Genomic DNA, 22,202 nt, shown 5'->3' with positions numbered 1-22,202 from the left:
ATTTTGTTTCCTTTTGTTGTCAGCTACAAGTTATAATACATAGCCAATATACTTAGTGTAAAATTGTAATGAAAATAAAGTTACCTATAGTTAACTTAATTTTTATAACAGTTTTTAGGCCTTTTGGTTTTCTATAGTTCACCAGCTTTCAGCGTTTAAACCCGAACCCTTATACTGCATCATACTAAGTAACTTTATATCTATATATTCATTTTCTGTGTATTATGCATAGGGGGCACCAGCGAAAATTATTGGGTTTAATTGCCATATTGGTGGTAATTCTTTTTTGTTTGTTTGTTTGTCTGTTATGCTTTTAAGGACCCTGTAACCAACATTCATGGACCCGTAAACAATTTTTGCATATGTAGTTTTTTAAAAGAAAATAATTTAAATAGCTGATAGGGTCCAATTCCATCTGTAGTTCTAGACTTAAGAAAGAAACGAAACGTAAAACATCGCTAACGGCGCTGCTGATACTTCTTTGTTGTACGTAAATATCAAACGATAATCTTAAAATCTATCTACTCGTTAAACTTTCAGCGTGAGAAACGTTAAAGCTTGCTCAAGTATAAACAAAGATTGATTTAGGTAGCCAGTGTTTTATTGAGAACAAGATTTAAAGGACCGAGGAAGCTTAAACGTCTCTGAAAGGAACAATAAACATTACGAAATAACTAGTAACTAGACGCTTAACGTATTCACTCGTATAACAATCTTTGGTATGAAGTGAAGGTCGAGAAGAGCCTGGCGTGACCTAGTGATTAGCTGTGAATTCAAGAGTTTATGGTTCGCGGCACTTTACCACAAAAACTCGCTCCGCACTTGTGGCCGTAGGTGTGCTATAAAAGTGGTTAAATACTAATGTTACTTCTGCATGGTCCCCGAAAGTGTTCTGTTTCATGAGTAAATAAAACCAAAATTAAGAGTAACAAATATTATTTATTTCTTGCTTTTGAAGTTCATTTGTGATGCTGTGTTGTAGCCTACGTAGTGCATAATTCTTCTCGTTGTTTATGACAGGCGCACGTTTTACTGACTTCACGACAGTACAATTTGATACGTTAATTTGGCGTCATTTTAGTGTCTACTGACTGACTGGTTGACAGACCACACTCTACTATAAAGTGGTGCTAGTGGTTAAAACAGGTGACCCCACTAGGCAGCCTTCGGTCCCCTTTCGGGGAAACAAGAGTAACCCCACAATTAGCGATGGTTGATGTTGACTCGTTGTCCATCGGAATTTGGGTCTTGTAGACATGGGAGGGTCAAGTTCAACCGACCTTTTCCTTCCTCCTGTACTATTTTAATTTGTATTATTCTTATTGATTTGATGTGTAGACTATTGTATTTTATGTTTTCATAGTTGTTTGCTTATTTATTATTTATCTCCTTCTGGGGGCCACGTCTGTGTATTTTATCCAATTTTTTTGTGTGAGTATTCAAAATACATAAGATATCCAAGTGATGAATAATTCAGACCGGCACATTCAAATGTTTGGAATTTTTAGGCCGTTAAAATTATTTGAAGAAACGTAAACGTAAATTTAATTGTACAAATGAAAATGTACTGCTAATATTTTCCTTTTGTTATTTTTGTACTTATTACAAGAATTAGTATATTTATTTACAACATTTTTTGTAGTGTCTGTCTGTGAAGGTTTTATCTGCACATTTCTGAACCACAACTTATAACTCGGGTCAAGTTGTCTAAGTGCATGTAACAAGGTTTATAATTTTATACTTAATAACCGGAAATAGTACTTTAATTGGTTAATCGTTTTTTTTTTTTATGTTTGTTTTGGTTTTTACGCTTGTAGGAACACTGAGGACAATAGCACTAATTCGGATGGTTATGGCCACCGGAGACGTCGAACTCGTAGTATGAACGAACCACAACACGTTGGAAGTATGGAAACGGACCCCTTTCTTAACTCAAGTTCACCATCCAGTCTGAAGAACAACGGAATGAACGGAGATGTGCCTCAGAACTGTAGCAAAAAGGATTTGCTGCTTTTAGCAAGACTAGAACAACAAAACAAGTAAGATAGTGTTTTTTTTAATTTGTTGAAATGGTTTAGGGGGTGTTATGGTTTGTATTTTTTTTTCTAATCGGTTACTCGTTGTTATTGAGCCGTTTTTGTAACCAATGAAATTTTGTCATCGTGTTCACGAAGTTTAAGAACTGTCGACGTCGCGTTGTGGAGCTAACGCAGAACATAACACTGGATAAACTCGCTTTGAGTTTTGACTATTCACTTGTTCCTTAAAAAGTGACTAGATTATTAAATCAGTCCTATTTCAAAACAAAATCTATAAAATAATTCAGATGTACTGACATATAAAATTACCGCCTTGGAAATTAATCTTCGCGAATGCTCCGTTTGTGTTTTCTTGCGTGCTGCGAAGTATATAAAGTTTTAAGCTATCGTATCCACTACATGTCTCATGTGAGCAAACTTCAACATTAGTCGACGCGAGACAGTATAAATTAAAACAAGAAACAATGGCTTCGGGTAGAGGTTAGGAAAATTTTGAACCGGTTACGGCCTCGAATCGAAACATAACCTGTTCTTCGAGTAATCGAAACGCCTCTACTTTGATTTTTATTTCTTGTTTAAAGAAAAATGTTCGTTTATTGTGAATGTCAGGTTCATAACAAATCACTTTCATACTACAGATTGTTAGATATTTGCCTAGCTTTAAGGGCTACTTTCAAGTCTTTGTATCTAAAAGAAACGGAGGTTAGTGATCTTCGGTTAAAAATGATTGTTGGTTTTTGTGTTCATACTTGTTAAGAGGAACTATTGTAAAAGATTCAAACCATTATCTGTTAAGCAGCAGTACTTCAATACAATTTGTTTGACTTGGAATTCTGTCAATCTAATATATAAAGCTAAGTTTGTGTCTGTTCGCACCTTTCAGCCATCAGTAGTTCCCTGTACGTTTCCACATTTCTTGATAAATCAGCACCAAACCTGACACAAATATAGGATTTGAGGAAGGTCATGAAGGGGGTGGAGGTTGAACCCCCATCTTCCATATAAATATATATCAACATATGTGTCCATGTGTGAGGGGGTGGGGTTGGACCCCCATTTAATTTCATATTGATAGAATTTTTGAAAACAGTATCTTTTCAGTAATGGTACCTTTAGGTATTTTTATTGCACTTTTAATGCTTATTATGATAGGGAAAAAATAAAAGCACAATTTCCTATCCTTTGTTACAAACGAGTTTGTATTTCAACCGCACAATGGAAAGGTACTCCAGGTAGTTGTTCATAAAACACAATAACAATATTAAAAATGAAACCTATTTTTTCTATTAGTCCTATCCTCCGATTCATTGGTTTGAGAGAGCTGTTTACTAAATTCAGACTTATTTTTTCGTGTGAAACAAATTTTAATGAGTTGTTCCAACCAGTTGATTTCTAATTTATTGGAATACCTAGTAAATCCAGTAAACCAAAATTATTTTTCTGCTGTTCATTGCTCACTAAGACTAGTTTCAAAATGTACGCGTATATTTATTATTTCTTGTTTCTAAATGTGCGTTAATGTTTTCGTCTTTGCTTTTCTAGCTGATAGGTTTTCTGATCAATAAATATGCGTTTTCTTTTTACGAATTAGTCGGTAGGATTTAAAGTTCCTAAAATACAAAACTAAACGTTCTAGAGATTAACTTTCACAAATACGAATAATATAGAGAAAGAGTGAGAAAAATGTTATTGCAACCACATTTTGAATGAGAGGGCGCTAAAGCATGATTAATATATAAAGAAATGTAACTGACAAATATAATTTCACAATTATAAAGTTAGTATATTTAGTTGTAAAAGTATTCTGTATAAGCGTATAATAAAAATTGCAGTGAAACATGAAAAAAAGGATCCATTAATATTTTTAAATTTAAACGTGTGAAAGAAGTGCTTAAATTTACCATAAATTTCTGTCTGCATTGTCTTGTAGTAAAATAGTTAGAAATGCCTTATTAGCAAGCGATAAGAAGAATCTTGTAGCTCAGTTGTGCTAAAGGTCTCGGTTCAAATTCGAGGCGAAGGAATATATTTTGAAAAATAAATAAATAAATCCACATTGGTCCACAATCTAAGGCTGTCCTACGACCCTGGAGCCAAGCCAGAGGATGGGCCTTGTTTGTGAGAATGTAGTGGTTGAACGATATATATCATGAAACTAAAAATTACAACTGTCTCGGACCTAACATATTATTACAACAACCCAGGACTGAAAGAATGAAGTAAAAGGATATCCTGAATTTACTTGTGTGTATAATAAGCACACGCAGTAGATTTTTCAGGTAATGAATAATATAGGTTGTGAAAGGATTACGTAATATTGGGTGTTATTTGTTGCTGCGGATGTTTCTCCTACATTTTTGGGGTTAGATGCTTCAGTTAATTTAGTATAATAATAATAACAGTTGATATACGACTGTTTCCGTATGATGAAGGTGGTATCTCTTCGTGAACAGTTACTAATAAGGGTTGTAAGGTTTCTGGCTTGCCACCCCGTCATTCAAATAACGGTGGACCGAATGCAGCCCAGTGATTAGTGTGCCGGACTGTGGATTCGTGGTTCGCGACTCGTTACCCTCGAAAAGAAATCTCGCCACGCACTTTAGGGTCGTGGGTGCGTTGTAGTGATGGTCAACTTCCACTATTCGATTACAGAAACCAATGAGTTGACACTGAGTAATGTTGACAGCAGCATCTAGTCCAGCGTTTCTCAAACTGTGGGTCGCGACTCCGAAGTTTGGTCGCGTCTTTCAAGGGGGTCGCGAACACTTGTGCAACTTTAAAATGGACATCGCTTGATTACTTAAATATTAGTTTTGTTGATACAGCCTTGTAATGCATGTTTAGTTTATCAATACTGACGATTCTGTAATGACACAAGACTGGTGCTATGTAGTAATGGTTGGTGTTGGAAGGGGATCGCAGTACTATTAAGTTTGAAAACCGCTAGTCTAGGCTATCACTTCAAAATTAGGGACAGCTAGCGCATATAGCCTTCGAGTAGCTTTGTGGAAAATTAAACAAATAACAATTAACGGCTGTTATTTGTATTGACAATATTCATATAATTTTCCGTTCTGATGTTGCATGTAAAAAGAAAAAGAAAAACAAGTTTGTTCCCTTTTAAGTAAACCTCTACACGAGTAGTTGGACCAAATTATGTCTATAGATACATTGTAAATCATGAATCGTAATGGCTTAATGACTAGGGGCGAAACTATACAAATATTTAGGAGGAGCCAGATTTAAATACATAAGCACCAGACACAGACTTCCTCAACTTATTTAAAGCACGAAGTTGCACAGCTCTCCGATTTGGACTTTTTACGGCAGTGGTTTATTTGACTGGGAAGTTAACAGCACAACGAACAACGGAGTTTTTCAAACCTTAGTGCTGTGCATAAGAATCCCGGAGAATCAACAAGTAATCCAGAAAAAGTCCTGAAGATATTATATTTTATTCAAAATAATTTTTTTTATTACAAGTTTCGTTCATTTTCTGTTTTACTGGTAATAAAACTAATTTGGTTAATTTTTCATCATAAAATAAGAGAAATATTGGTTAAAAGAAGTTACTAAAAATGACAAAGTAGCGTAAATAATTAGTTAAATCGTGAATACTACAGTCAGCTATTTTTAGCCTGATTTACACGTGTGTGTAAAAGGAATATCTAGTTTTACTTTGCATTAATAGAAACAGAGCTTCAATAAAAGTTTTATTAATGAGAAAATTAAATATTCTCTCTCTGATCACAGTTAACAGACACAACGAAGCTAGTTAGATTGTAAATAGCGCAGTCGTTCCTATTTCATACTAAATATTAATGCAAAATAAAAGTTGGTTTTACGACCACAGTTAAAAAAAACAATTTTCTGTGCGCGTGTTCAGTAGAATTAATGAAGTAAAACAACATATCATAAAAGTCATCATTAAAAGCAATCGTCCAGTGTCGTTAGGGGTTGAAAGGGTAAAAAAGATAATGTATTATCTTGAACTGGATCTAAAGAAAAGGTTTAAAACACGTAAAAAACGGATACCAGTACCACAAAGTGTATCGACGTCCCCCTCATTTTTGGAAAATGAAACAATTTTCATATTTTAATTTATTAACTGATTTGTAATTCCGTGAATAATATGCTGTTGTTTTTTTTGTCTTCACGAATAAAGATGTTTTGATAGAAACCACAAAGACATCACATGTAAGATAAAACACATTCTAATTTGATTATCCAATCTTAGAGCATAAGACAACTGCGGATGAACAAACTTAGAGCCAAAAAGCTTACTCAACATTCTGACTGAGCTTGTTCTTTCAGACTTTTCAGTTGGTGAGACTGATTAGCTCAAAGTCCAACTGAGCTACCTGATAACACGAACATTGATGTGGTTACGTCCAGTGAATAACGATGATGTGTCATCCCTAGCATTTCCTACTGGTAGTTTGCACTGATGTAGTGCTTTGGCTGCTAAATAGTTCTTTGTGATTTCGTCATGATTCCTTCATGCACGGATTCTGTAACTGGGAGAGAACAGACATATTGGTTTGTGTAGGACGTGTGATATAATTGTAACAAACAAAAGTATCCGTCCCCAGGAGTATACAAAGATTAAGATGGCAGCAGATTAACATTAAAAACATTATTTTAGGGTTAGTTTAAAGTTACATCACGTTAAAGGTAACAAAAATAGTAGTTAACAAGACAAAGCAGTAATGGCCACTTAAAGCTGTACATAATGAATGTTAATCCCCTCGGAAGACGCGATGTTACCAGTGGTGTAGTGAGGGTGCCTGGCGCCCGGGGTGCAAAATATAACTTCTACCCGCCCTATAAACTCTTACTTTCTAATTTCTAACCTTTCATAGGAAACCTGCCTAGCATGGTACTGTATCTCACTATATTGTCATGTTATCTGGTTTTATGGAAACAGCTAAATTCTGGGTAAACTTGTTGCTGATTTTGCTCCCCCGAACCCCCCCCCCCCACCCCACCCCGTCACTACGCCACTGAATGTTACTCTTGAGAGCATGCTTTGAACTTGTTAGGTTTGTATAACTAAATGTAAAATATGTTAACTAAATCATGTTGGATAATATTCTACAAATAAACCATTTCATATGCTTAATTGTTTTTTTTTTTTTATCTAGGCCATTCATTAACCTTTAACATACATTTAAACGAAAACAGTTTCCTAAGTGATAAGTGCTGTACATTACATCGATTGGTGGTGTTTGTTGAATTTGTATCTCCAAGGGAACGTAAAAAAAAAAAAAAAAAACGCGCATTGACTAACTGCGAAGAGTTTCTTGTATTTCGTGCAACAGAAAAGTTATCTTAATTCCTCGTAAGTTGATGTATTGTTTTCGTCGTAAATCATTTCGAATTATTGTTATTAAGAAATACCTGCTGTATAAAAACAAGCAGCTAATGAAACTTAGCATGCGAACTTTGGAGGTTTGTTTGGAGGTAAATGGCCATGCAAACTTTACCAGTGTTCTTCCAACAAGGACTTTAATACAGCAAACACAACGACATAAATAGTATCCAGAACTAGTATGTGATCAGTTAAACCATGAAAACAGACATGAAAAGGTGAGATATTTAAAATGTATTATGGATATGACGAATTATAACCGGTTTGTACTAGTTATAATCAAGACAATACAAACTCACGGTGTACATTTGCGCTGTACAGATGAAACTGCAAGTTTAAGATTAACGTTTTTATATGATAAATATAAACAGTCGATCACCTATAAAAATATTTCCAATAAAACGTGACTGATGTTTTACTTAACTGAAAAAAAAAGTGGTTTAACTAATCTCGGTGTTGACATGTAAACCACAATAAGAAAATCTAACTTCATACAGTTCCTTTCACAAGTTTAGCCTGTTATCATCACTTATCGATGAACTCTTAACTAACTGTAAAATAAGCCATTGGGTAGTCCTACTATTAGTATTAACACCCCCACCCTCTAGAAGAAAGGGGAAATGGCTTTCTTATTAGCTTTTAATGGAATGATACCAGTTAGATTTATGAATATGGTTAGTAAAATAATGTAGATATTTCGAAACCATGGTGGCTTTATGTCACTAAGCACAGTAGTTCTTAGTATGTAGAGATGGGCTAGGAAAGAAATGACCGTTGCATATTGTGTTCATCATAGTCTCAAATCTATCTTATAACAATAATAACAAAGTAAGAGACTTTTATAAATATCTAACTTAGGTTTTCGAGGTCTTCAAAAGCTATTAAAGCCTTCAGTTTAGCAAAAAAAAAAAAAATGCTAAAGTATAGAACCGGTGAGTAGTTTAACAGTCAAATGTTCTCCTGATTATTCTGATTCTGGCACCAGAATGTCTAGCTCACCAATGCTTGAAGTTGTTGCGATGACTTAAACACCAAAATATTGCATTTTAACTTGGGGAGTGCAGAAGCAGTATAGTGTAGTATAGTAACTTCATCAGAGGATGTCCATCAAGACAACTCATCACGTCAAGCTAAAACTGTTGCCTTTATAGCGACTGCCATTCATTAGAAAAAGAGGGGAACCTTTAATAAAAATGTTGAAACAATAAGGATGAACAAAAATCCCCACATAACTAGCCACTGAGTCAATGTAACAAGCTTATGGGAATTAGTCATTGTAATACTTTGGATCCACTGAGTCAATGTAACATTATGAAAAGGGTTATGTTGCGTCTCCAGCTTTCGACAACATATTGTCTGAGGCTATAGATCTTCAGAGAAAACTAAAAAATACCTACTCATAAAATTACTAACTTCTGCTATTTAACGCCATTTACTCACACAGTTGATTCTTCTACTGAGCGTTACCTGCTTGTATAATCTGGGGTGGAAGTTCTGCCGGTACTCATCGGAACCGGTTCTTTTTGGAGAGTACCACTTCTTTCTTGGAACCCGGTACCAAGTTCTGTTACTTTTTGTGTTACTTGGCAGGTTCGATTTAAATAGTGCATGAAGTACCATTAACTTTCAGAAAACTTTATACTCCGTACACTGTGAGGCCAGCTTCTTGCAAAGGTGAGTGAGTACTTGTTGGAAAGAGCTTCACGACTGTACACGGTTACTCCTGTTTATATTGAATGTTGAGTACTTGTTGGAAAGAGCTTCACGACTGTACACGGTTACTCCTGTTTATATTGAATGTTGAGTACTTGTTGGAAAGAGCTTCACGACTGTACACGGTTACTCCTGTTTATATTGAATGTTGAGTACTTGTTGGAAAGAGCTTCACGACTGTACACGGTTACTCCTGTTTATATTGAATGTTGAGTACTTGTTGGAAAGAGCTTCACGACTGTACACGGTTACTCCTGTTTATATTGAATGTTACGTAGTTCTGCTACCCATACTTTAAGCATTGTATGATTAGTTCTAGCTCTCTGGAAATTTTAAATCATCGTCATTCTATATTTAAGAACTTTGCAGCTGCCTTTTTCTGTAAAATATTTTACTCCAAACGTTAGATATTGCATTTATCTCTCTTACTCGGCTGGCAGTATTGTACCTCAAAAGGTTACTTACAAATACTATGTGTGTGTGTGTGTGTGTGTGATATTATTCAACGAATTACTGATAAACAAGATAGCGTGCGATCATTAGAATTGTAATATAAGGTACATGACACTAACGTGTAATGTTTGTTAGGTGTTGTGACCTTTCGTGACACTTGGGAAAACTCAGCCAACCTTAACTTTAACCTCAGGATCATAGCGGTAACAAAATACTTCAACCTACCACGTTTCTGTATTCAACAAACAGTAGTTTATTTAGACACGTACTTCTACTTGTATGCTGCTCACTGAATAGGTTAAACCGTTGTGTCTGGCCTTGAACTTCTAGCAGTTCAATTCTATTATGAGCTCAGGATCAGACCCGTACGAAAAATGTTTGAAAGGGGGGTTTCAAGTTTGTGAGATCAAAAGCCAACATATATTGTGCAAAACATGCTAATACTACGGGGTTTTTGGAGGATATCCCCCACCGAATATTTGTAAGAAATAGATGCTATGAGATTAAATTTGGAAGCAATTTTGCATGAGATATAGCTTAAACAGGCATGGCTGTTCACATAAAATCCACAAATATCCAATGAAAAGTCAACAAATAATCATTCTGTTGTAACACTACATGGGTAGCTAGACTTAAATTATAATAAATATGTATGTTTTATTATAGTAAAGTACTGTAGTATCTACATGCAGAGTAGTTACTAATTTAAACAACTGTGTACGACAATAGTACATTAGCTATTTCAGTCATTGGCTATCATATACGTACAGGTATCGTTGTATGCTCCATTCTTCTGGGGTGCTTTTCCATAAATAACTTGCATACAGTTTCAGTGTTGATAGCAGTTTCATAATGATTATGTATTGAAGCTAGATCGCTGTCTTACTTCGGTTTGTCTACACACCTGAGGTAATTATTCAGCTGGCGGAGAGCAAGTAGATGCCGAACGTTCACATGAACATGAACTTAGTGGCAGTGTGGCAAAGAGTTTCAGTAACATAAAGATATTTGGTACATTGAAGCACATTTTGAAGCAGTCGGTGTCTTACAAAACCTGACAGTAGCAATACGGCTTTGGTATTCCAATTACAAATGTAAACAGAAGTCATTGCATGCAACTATTCCAAGCCAAAAAAACGGCAATGCTTCATGAGAAGAATGTAGACTATGTAGAAAATGTCAAAGACCATAAGCAACTGCGCTATAGCTATATCAGCATAATTTTTTTTTACATCACAAAAATAGTGGGTTCTGCAACATCCCCCACCCCACCTCACGCGTGGAGTTGTTATATTTCAAAAGTATCCTTATGAGCAGAAACGTCAACGTTTTGGCAACGTAAAATTACTATCTCAAACAGATAGCTAAGTTATTAAAACTATACTATAGAATGTTATCATATTAAACTGAAACTTTTAATGCTGATCTTTCATAGTGAATTGACCCAGATATGCAAAACTATATAAATTTTTGGTGCATATATTTTGTAAAAAAAGTTTATACTTTTTTGTTTACTTTGGATGTATTATTTTTTATTTTATTTCTTGACAAATGGTTATGAAAGCTAGGAAGCGCAAGACTATTAATATACTGTTTAAGATAACTGATATTTTAGTTTGACACGTTAAAAATCCGCTCCAGTTGACTGTTCCTTTTTCTAACAGCTTGAAACACTGTAAGCAAGCAAAAAGTTAACACCATGAAAAAAAAAAAGAACTCTTAACAAAGATATTTTTATTAACTGATTTACCACTTTTGACTTTCTTCACATTCAATATTTTATTAACCACGTCCGCAACTTGTAGAGGTTTTTTCAGGGTGTTACTTGCCACGTGGGAGAAAGTCTTGCCATAAAAAAAAGTTTGACCTTTGTTTAGTGACGCGTTACTATGTTAGTGAGGGGGCGGGGATGATTAAATAAGGAAAGGGGGCATCGTGTTATTTAAAGTTTATTGAAATAACTTCGAACAAAGTCTTTCGGTATTCCATTGCTTAAAAATGGCTTAACATATGAACAGAATATGTATCCACTACTGATTAGGCCTCACATGTAGCTAATAATGTCTTCAATTACTGACGCGAGGTTTCGCAGGGAATCCCAGCAGTAAAAGTCTGTGTTGCAGTTTATAAATATTTTTTAGCTGTTTCTGTAAAAGTACTTTTGTACTAAGTGGAAGAACATGGTACATGCTACAGCCAGTCGGAGTCCAAGGATTGTTATGATACTATTGTATTAACCAGTAGTGGTTTTGTTTTTGGAGTGCGTCGATAAGTTCGGATGTTGGTTTGTTTTGAATTTCGCGCAAAGCTACACGAGGGCTATCTGCGCTACCCGTCCCTAATTTAGCAGTGTAAGACTAGAGGGATGGCAACTAGTCATCACCACCCACCGCCAACTCTTGTGCTACTCTTTTACCAACGAATAGTGGGATTGACCGTCACATTATAACGCCCCCACGGCTGAAAGGGAGAGCATGTTTGGTGTGACGGGGATTCGAACCCGCGACCCTCAGATTGCAAGCCGAACGCCCTAACCACCTGGCCATGCCGGGCCTTCGGATGTTAGCAATAAACAATTTGTTTGTTAAGCGCAAAGATACTCAACGGGCTATCTGTGCTCTGCCCACTACTTGTATCAAAACTCAATTTTTACCATTGTAAGCTTACAGATTTACTGCTGAGCCACTGGGAGAGCAAGCAATTAACAAATAAATTATTAAATAAACAGGATGTAGGAAAGCACCATTGAGTAAATTATTGTACATCAGAATCTTCCTTTGTCAGCTTTCTTAATCTGAATTAAGTCTCTTTACCTAATCAAGAGGTGGTAGTAGCACGGGATATTGTGAAGCTAATTGTTACTATCTGCTAAACAATATCAAAATGTACTAGCAGCGAATGAGTATTGAGTAATTTTGATTAGGTTTGAAGTTCGGCATGTGCAGGACAGTAGGAAGCGGTAAGACCAGTCAGGCCAATGCCTGACAACTTATTCATTGCATGTATAGCTACAACTTATGTATTAAAACTTGGTTATTTTAACTCGGTACAGTACGTTGTGTGTATGCAGTAGCTGTAGTTAAAACGGCTCAAGATTCATTCTCGTAGCATTAATTTTTTTTAAATATTCTGGAGGGCATGCTCCCAGACCCCCCACCCCCACCTCCCCCTAGAAATGACGATGTTCAATGGCCTGGCTACTCCAAAATTGCTTCCTACAGCAGAGAAGTGATTGTAATACTAGTAATAGGCTTTAGTCCTCGGTTCTTGTATATCATTGTGAATAGTTACAGGTAAATGAAAATATACCCCAGGTTGATTTTTTTCCCATAGATGTTGACTAGACGTTAAATCTTTCTTTTGCCTCTTTACTGTCTATAATTGTTTATTCATTATTTGGCTTAATGTCATTTTCCTCGCAACTCGTATGTATACTTATTTGAGTATTTATAAAAGTCAACAGTACCAAGAGTCATCTATCTCGGTATTTTCAAACTTTTTTGTCTGCGGACCACCTCGATGGAGCAAAAAACCTTGCAAACCATCTACCGGTTCTGTCCCACCCGCTTTCGCTTACCATCGCACAAAAACACACAAGAAATAACGGAAAGTTTGGCGCTGCTTTTGATGTGACTTGTATTTTGGACCAGAGCGCGGACCACACTTTGAGAATCACTGCTCTATGTGGAAAGCGATACTGAAACAGTACTGGACAATATACTAGATGACCATTTATGAGTTCTAGAAATCTCTCTCAAGAGGAAGACAGTAAAATTATTGAACACCAGTCAAGCTTACGATGCCATTGTGGGAGTGGAACAGAGGGTATTGTTGGCATTAAGGCGAAAATATTATATAAATGCTTAATTTCAATATGCAGAATATTGTATGGTGTCTGGAATGAAGATGGTCACGATGTAGAATTACGTAATGATTTTTTTGGTACTAAGCATTTTGAGTATTAAAATATTTGCTGTTTATGTTGTTGTTTTTTTCTAAAGTTTGGAAAACAGCTTGAGATAAAGTTTTTGTGCTTATCGTGTTTTATTTCTGTATTTTAAGCGGAAGACGAATCCCTGTAAGTTATGTAATTGTACTATTGCATTCTCATACATCGTTTATTTATTCTCTTTCCTCAGATTAATCGAATCGGACTCCAAATCACTGAATTCTTTGGCATCATCACATTCCAGAAAATCCTCGAACACGAGTCAGGTGTCATTTAATTCGGGGAACAGCCCACAGAGTCTAGCAGCGGACGATGAGCAAGAAGATGTATGGATGACCTGGGGTCAGGTAGTCAATGAATGGGGTCTTTATGTCAAAAAGAAACATGCTTATGTGAAGGTAATTGCATACTGTATGATCCTACAAATTATTAATTGTGATGGTAAAGGCAGTGAATTTTATTACGAATTTCGAGGTCTTCTCTTTGGACTGTCTTCCTGATTTTGGCTGTGTGAGCCTGCTGAGCCGAAGAAGCGCGCTTTAATTTGGGCTTTTGCAATATTGAAATGTGCTGCCGGTAAAACATGCGGGTTATTATAGAGTTGTAGCCGAGGGTTGCAATTGGATAAAATTTGGTAATGTTGCATTTTTGTATCTTCTTGACAACCAAGCAAACATAATGGGGAATTTCAGAAAATGATTGATTTTTTGTGCGCCAGCAATACCAAGCGTAAGGCGCACGTATACCTGATTCTATTGTATTACTCATCACAATCTCTACCAACCTACCCTTAAATCTAACCCAAAGTAGCGCATCGTGCGTTTTATATAAATATATATATATATATATATATATATATGACTAGAAGAATTTTAAAAAGACACTTTCTAGTCACGGTAGGAAGCGCCGTCGTTTCGTACAAGTTGCGTGTCGTTCGGTATCGCAACGACCGAGATATCAGCGTGACAGACGGACAGGTAGACGGATTTTTGCCTTTATATAGCAGATTACTTAATTTTTAAGACTTGCAGAGTTTTATCAACTAAAAATATTGGTTTTTGTTGTGTTATTAGCACAAAGTTTGTTAGTTAACATTCTTGTCTAGGTCTTATAATAACTGTAATATAGACATTGTAACGTTCATATATTTATGAAAATTAGTACTAAGGTGTTTTGAAACCTAACAAATTGTGAAGACTACTGTAATGGTACATCACCAAACTAGTAAAAAAGCGATCATACGATGTCGTGATCATACTGCAGTTTCAAACTATAAAGAAATATTAACTAAATCCGATATGTTTGGAGTTAATATCAAAATTAACATTCCCCAAAATAAAAGGTGTCCAGTGCGTCATATTTCTTGTTTAGCAAAGAGTTTTTATACACAACAGAGTGAAACAAATTTAATGGGTAATGAATACACAACAAAATGAAACATATTTAATGGGTAGTGAACTACACAACAAAGTGAAACATATTTAATGGGTAGCGAAGTACACAATAAAGTGACACACATTTAATGGATAGCGAAGTACACAACAAAGTGACAAATCTGATGGGTAGTGAACTATTGTGATATTACTCGTATTCTCCATGATATTGTTACATACAACAATAGGCAATTTAAATATACAGAACAAAGTTTATTCACAACCCAATAATACAGGTCAGTAACATCAGTTTTAACTTTATTTATATGATTATTTTGTGTTTGCAAGTATGAGATAATGTTCGAAGAAAGAGTAACTGCAACGTACAACGTATTTGATTGTAGTGTTCGGAAAACTTTAATATTTTAATTGATGTAAATAGACTTGGATTTTTGTAAAAATCCTGTGGCCGATATGTTGTTTGATAACGTGGGAATTGTATACTAAAGAGACGCCTTCTCACGGGTTTAACAACGTTAAATAACTGAAGTGTAAACCATTAAACTTGGGAGACTACAAAGACACCTCACTGCGTACTTGTAACAGACGTAGTACAAAATCCAAAACTCGAATAGGAAATGGCAGGAAATCTTGGAAAAATTGGTAGAGTTAGATGTTGGTGAGCTGGCTTCCCATTTCTTTAGTTTATAAATCACAAACAACAGCAGTAGGAAATTCTGGTAAACTTCTTGTAGATATTTTTAAGTGGAAGATTGTAGCCTTCCATTCATTTAATTTCTGTTATATGGAAACGACAAAAATGTGTTAACTTTGGCAGTAATTGTCAGGCAGTTGATTTTCAATTTTAACGTAGTTAAGTAGATGTTTTAGTGTATTAGTTTTCGTAATTTTATCGTTAGGAATATCTTGAGACAATTTTGTATATGTTATGTTGGTAGAATTACAAAGCATCTTATTGAAAGTTCATTGCGACAATTTGATTTAATTTCTCTGAATGTCTTTTGAAAACTGAAAGTATGTAAAGTTCAAATTCGTTTTTAATTTACGAAATCACTGTGGAAATAATTGGAATGCACAATTAGGTGCATATTTCAGGTTTTTAACCTTGCATCCCTGAAATTATATTTATAGTACGTCACGAATACATCTATAGAAATTAATCAACTAAAACCGTTAGCATGGAAGGGGGTTTGTATTTCAAAATTAATTCTTTACCATGTGATTGATTTTTAAATCATTTATTACTTATTCCATACTATTTTGTTTAAAGAGCCCATTTAAAGCAGGGACTAACAAAACTTTTTCACTGATAATTTTTACTTAGGATTTGGTGAGGAAAGGGATTCCACATCATTTTCGTGGTATTGCCTGGCAACTGTTGTGTAACGCACAAGTTTGTCCAGCAAAAAATAACTATGCCGAGTACATTAAGAGTTATTCACCATGTGAAAAAGTCATTAGACGAGATATTGCAAGGACTTACCCTGAACACGAATTTTTTCGCGAAAAAGATGGAGTGGGTCAAGAGAGTCTCTTTAACGTTATGAAAGCTTATTCCCTTCATGATAAAGAAGTGGGTTATTGCCAAGGAAGTGCCTTTATTGTTGGATTGTTATTATTACAGGTAAGAAAACATTAATTTATTTAAAGTAAGAAAATTAATTTTAGTGATTAATTAGCTTAAAATCATTAATCAATAAGAAAAAATATTAGTAAGTATTATGAACATCAGATGCCACTGTTTGAAACCCATTTGCTATGGATAAACTTAAACTAGTTTGATAATTTATCTTTCAGTGCAAAATAGTCTTGAAACAAAACATTTAAAGTAAAAAAACACAAAGTAAGTAACAACTAATCTTCCAAAACTCGTAAATTGTTGCTTGATTACTTGGCATTTTTTCTATGAGATTGTTTGATGAGAAATTGACAGAAGCTCAGGATTTGTGAGAATTTAGTGACCTGCTAGTACGTAACTAATATCAAACTATCAAAATCTGACATATCCATTCCTCCTGAAATTATAAGCGTCCTTCACTTGTGAACAACTGAATCTATGGAACGGCACAAAAATAAACTGATGTTTTAAAACTGTTTTCAGGGTTGAAAACAAGGTAATTCATTGTTCTTTCCAGTTAAGTTAATTTCAGTTGTAAATTATTCTTAGATGCCAGAAGAAGAAGCATTTATTGTCCTGGTGAGATTAATGGAAGACTACAGATTACGAGAAATATACAAACCTACTATGGCTGAACTAGGCTTACGCATGTACCAACTAGAGTGTATAGTCCAGGTATGGTGATTTTTACATACTGCTAGGTATCATGTTCTAAACCACAGAATATTGTCTAGAATAGAAAAATCTTCTATACCATCTAGTTTTTAGTTTGTTGTTTATACCTGTAGAAGTATACAGAGTGAACTAGAAATGATACATTATTAAATAACTTAAGTCTTTGTCTGACACTGTGTGTGAAATGGATGAATTATGGTGTTTCCCCACAGTATTATTTATGTAAGGGATAATAAAGTTTGTATATATTTTTACACTTTCTGATTAACAATAAACAAAACAGATGTGGACCTGCATTACCTACTCATATGCACTTAAGAAGGGATATCATGTCCTAGATTGAGACATGCTACCTGCACAAAATGGATCATACGTAATATAAACAATATTAAGAGTAAAAACAAAAAACAACGTTTTTTGGCACTGTTCATTGAGCCAAAAAAAAAAAAGTCTGTTTTTTGTTTTTTTACTATTAATATAGTAGCATAATTCCTGAAAAGAAATTATAATATAAACAAATCGTTATATTCAATAATGTTTTAGTTTTGCAGTGTCTGTTTGAAGAACTAAGTAACGTCACTTAGAGTGAGTTTTTAATCATTAAATGTACCAGCTGAACTCTGTAGATCAGGTTGGATGATTACATGTTCCAGATATACTATATTGTCTAGTTAAGAATAAATTACACAGTGTGCAGACATCTAGAAAAATGTGTAAAGATGTTTAATTTATCGTGTGTAGTATATAGTTCAAATAAATATTATTCAAGTTTAGTTGCATATGGTGAGATGACATTTTTCCAACTCTTAAGATAATTGGCTGTATGAGTTCTGAAGTGTATTCCTTCCAACCAACGTGCTTTGGTATATCAGAATATATAATTGAAAAACACTATCTTAGAACAAAATAGATAGCATCTATACTCCAGATAAGGTAATTGTTGCACCACCTGGTATGTGTATAATGCCTAGATTGGGTGAGTAAATGTATTGGTATGATAGTATAATACCAAGACCACACCTTTTTAGAATGTATGATGTCTAGATCAGATAATTAAATTAATTCAGCACACCATCTCAGATCTAAGGTGTGTAGTCTGTCTAGTGAAATTCATAGCCTTGATTAAATTCTTGAATTTGCCAACTAGGGATGCCTGGGGACCCCACCCCCAGGAAATTATCTTAACAGCCATCAAATTGTGACATGTGGAATGATGTTCACTCTAGATTAATAAAGAATTATTTTATTTGTGTTTAATGGTTTAGAGGCATCTAGAATTGGTGGGGGCAGTATTGAAAATAACTATTTGTTTTCCTGTTACCTCTTAACCATTGTTTTATTGATTTATCTCAAGGAAATTCTACCTGAGCTTCACATGCATCTCCAATCACAGAGTTTCCACACCTCAATGTATGCATCATCTTGGTTTTTAACACTCTTCACGGCTTCCTTACCCTTCCAACTTGCTTGCCGAGTCATGGACCTTCTGTTATCAGAAGTACGTTTTTCCATTTCTATCCTTTATTTCCTCACAGAACATCAACACACACAGAATTGATGCTTGATATGTTTAACAGTATAGCATTATATTTAGTAACATTTTTTACTGTGATATGATGACTTTTTTTTTTCTGTATGTTTCTCAACTTTAATTTTTTCATTTAGACTCATGATCATATTTGATTTGTATTTTTCACTTTACAGGGAATGGAAGTTGTTTTCAGAATAGCCATAGCAATACTCCAGTTATGTAAAGAAGATCTATTACAATTAGATATGGAAGGAATGTTGAAAGTGAGTCTTAATACTTAATGAAGGAAAAATTGTGATCCTTCAGTCATTTGAATACTTGTAATAAAAAAATGTTTTGATGTTTGCTTTTAAGTTATACTTATACAGATTTATAAATTGTAAAATGTCTTATCATATCAAATGTATAAAAAGAAAACTGTAGCATTAGAACATTATAAATTTATCAGAAGATTATTAAATATTCACTTTTACAGGCTGTTTACATTGAAGAGAGAATGCTTTTTATAGCCTTGTTTTATGTTGATGTCCGTTATTTACTTCAGTCAAGAATTTGTGCATGTTATGATACTGATTTTCTTCTTCTGTGTTTCTATAGTATTTTCAGAAAGAGATGCCATCAAAATGTGAAACTGATCCTGATTATCTAATCAACATGGCCTTACAAGTCAGTTATAATAGCAAGAAAATGAAAAAGTGGGTTTATTTTTTAATCATATATATCAAAACAAAAACCTTTACAGAACAGTTGTCTGCAATATTAATGTATTACAATTTGATATAAATGTAAAATACTAATTTTTCATTGTTAGAATAAACTAAACTCATTATACCTGAATAGATAATAAACAAAAGTTTTAATGTAGAATTGGAAAATTTTCTTGCAGATTAGAAAAAGAATATTCAGTTTTAAAAACAAAAGAACAAGAAGAAATGATAGAAATGCGGGTAAGTGATTGGTTTTGTACATTGGGATAAAGAAATATGCAAAGAATACAAGAAAAAAATAATGTTAAATGAAAATAGAAATCTTGTTATCATGATTCTACACAGAAAAAAAAAAATGGTATATAGATCCTTGCCTGAATAATTTTAGCAGAGTTACTTTCATCAAGGGCTATGTTTTTACACAAAACAGAGGTTTATTATGTTATATTAAAACTACTTAGAAGCCTCACCATGTTGCAATATTTGGCTATCCTCTATCTGATGACTATGCATCTTGATAATAGCCCTACAGTGCAATTTTCATTGCAAAAAGCCCTATTGTAAGAATGTCATATCAAAAGCAAATCACACCTCCTTGCTTACTTTCCATAATCCATCTAGTGTATGAGGGCAACTGTTTCCTAGCATTCAGCAAGCAATGTGACATATATTTCTTGTAAAATAGTCTGAATACTTGGCCATTCTTTGGCTACTTAAGGTATGTCATGGAAGCAACTTGTGTAATGTGACTTGTATTCTTGGATTCTCACCATAATTTGCTTAATATGGCTGGAGTATGACTTGTTACAGGTCTCTATGTCTGGTTCTGGTCCCTTAACTTGATCTATGTTTCTTCGTGTTTCAATGCTATTGGAAATTCTAAATCGCTGAATTGAAAATGCCTTTATGATCTGAGTTTATGAATATTTTGTACTGGAAAGGGCTGTTGCATATCCTTCCCAAAAGTGACCATTTTAACATGGTTTAATGTTTTTTAGGTAACATGACGACACCAAAAACACCTTGATTTTATATTTGCTGTATATTGTACAAAGAAATAAGGACATAAAATGTAAAGTTAATTATTGGGTAGCACCTCCTTTTGTGTTGGCCAGAACATGAAATCAATTATGTTCTATATCAGAACTTGATCCAGCGTGTCTTATTTTTGGGTGAGTGTAGTGTTCAGTTATTCACATTACTTTGTACATGGATGGGTTCATTGTAGTTTCCTATAGATATATTTCTAAAGGTGTGCAATATGATATCAGGGCTCTTCAAAACCAAAGGAAGAAGCTGGAAACATTGTTGTGTCTTCAATATAGTGGTTGTTTGAGCAGGATGACATACTGATTGATCTTTCATGAAGTATACTTGTGAATTGGGAAGCTGAATTATTTGGAGACACTGATCAGATGTGGAACATTTTTAAAGATAATTTTTTTATTATTCAAGGTAAAAAATATTCCTTAGAAAATGGTAGCTGCAAGTAAAAAACCAGGTTGGCTCACAAAGAGTATAAGAGATAAAATTAAAGAAAAGCATCATAAATTTAAGAAATTTAAATTGACTGGTATGACAGGAGAGTTAGAAGGTTATAGAAGATCAAGAAAGTTGGTGAAACAATAAATTGGGACATCAAAAAGGATGTATGAGAAAATGTTGTCTGAAAATGTAAAAATTAACAGTAAGGATTTCTTTAAATACATTAAGGGTAAACAAAATGTTAGGATGAGGTAGGACCCTTGAGGGATGATAAAGGAAGGCTCGTTCATATCTGATGATTACGAGATGACTGGGTTATTAAATGTTGCTTTTTCTTTGGTTTTTACTAACTAAGATTTAAGCAGTATTCCACATCTTGAACAGTTGATAGATGGAAATGAGGTGGAACAAGATGACTGCATTAATTCTGAGCTGGGTAAGAAAAAATTGGGAAGTTTAAAGAATATAGCTCCTGGGCTAGATATTATTTCCCCAATGGTTTTGAAGGACATCAGTTGTAAGAAAGGTTTTGGAAAGTCTGATAAAAGATGCTTTCCAAAGTCATTTAACAAAGTTTAGAATTTTATTGAATAGTTAACATGATTTCATTAAGGAAAAATCTTGCCTTACAAATCTTTTGACATTCTTTGAAAAGGTTACTTCTTATGTAGATGAAGGTAAGAGTGTAGATTTGGTTTATCTGAATTTTCAGAAAGCATTTGACAAAGTGTCACATTAAAAAAAAAAAAAAATTATCTCTATAGGTGTGGGGGATAAGTTTGCAAATTGGATAGAAGGGTGGTTGGATGGAAGAAAGCAAAGGGTTGTTACAAATGAGGTTCAGTGAAACTGGAAAAATGTCACAACTGGGGAACCTCAGGGCTCAGTCTTAGGACGTTTGCTCTTTTTGATTTATATCAGTGACATAGATGAAGGAATGGTCAATAAAGTACTTACATTTGCAGATGATATTAAGGTCTTGGGTGTTGCCAGCTGTGAAGAGGATGCTCATGATTTACAAATAGATTTAGATTATTTAATGAGTTGGGCAAATAAATGGCAGATGGGTTTTGATTATAATAAATGCAAGATAATGCATGTGGGGTATCATAATATGAATAAGTATAATTTGGATGGGAATGACCTTAACAGTGTCATGAAAGATAGCGATCTTGGTGTAATAGTTGATTAGTTTCTAAAGCCATCTAAACAATGTGCTGTTGCTAGTGGTAGGGTGAATAGGATTTTAGGTTATATCTACAGAAAT

General features: G+C 34.4%; 1 protein-coding gene across 6 annotated transcripts in view; it reads left to right on the top strand.

The window, feature by feature from the left end:
- LOC106476361 (ecotropic viral integration site 5 ortholog-like) overlaps positions 1-22,202 on the top strand; it is a 68,523-nt gene that overhangs the window by 31,860 nt on the left and 14,461 nt on the right. For 4 of the 6 annotated variants that reach the window (XM_013937023.2, XM_022381270.1, XM_022381276.1 and 1 more), the window contains exons 2-9: positions 1,818-2,039; positions 13,716-13,923; positions 16,244-16,543; positions 17,087-17,212; positions 18,567-18,710; positions 18,917-19,006; positions 19,341-19,438; positions 19,630-19,690. In XM_013937023.2, the coding sequence (XP_013792477.1) occupies positions 1,882-2,039; positions 13,716-13,923; positions 16,244-16,543; positions 17,087-17,212; positions 18,567-18,710; positions 18,917-19,006; positions 19,341-19,438; positions 19,630-19,690 (1,185 nt within the window). In that variant the 5' untranslated portion in view covers positions 1,818-1,881. Of the gene's footprint in view, positions 1-1,817; positions 2,040-13,715; positions 13,924-15,502; positions 15,578-16,029; positions 16,108-16,243; positions 16,544-17,086; positions 17,213-18,566; positions 18,711-18,916; positions 19,007-19,340; positions 19,439-19,629; positions 19,691-22,202 lie in introns of those variants that run through there. The other 2 variants (XM_022381278.1, XM_022381281.1) reach the window with 2 other exon arrangements.

The sequence above is a fragment of the Limulus polyphemus genome, unplaced genomic scaffold, assembly GCF_000517525.1.
Source record: "Limulus polyphemus unplaced genomic scaffold, Limulus_polyphemus-2.1.2 Scaffold155, whole genome shotgun sequence".
NCBI classification, from domain to species: domain Eukaryota; kingdom Metazoa; phylum Arthropoda; class Merostomata; order Xiphosura; family Limulidae; genus Limulus; species Limulus polyphemus.
The sequence above is the reverse complement of the archived record's forward strand: the minus strand, read 5'-3'. Positions and strand labels throughout refer to the sequence as shown.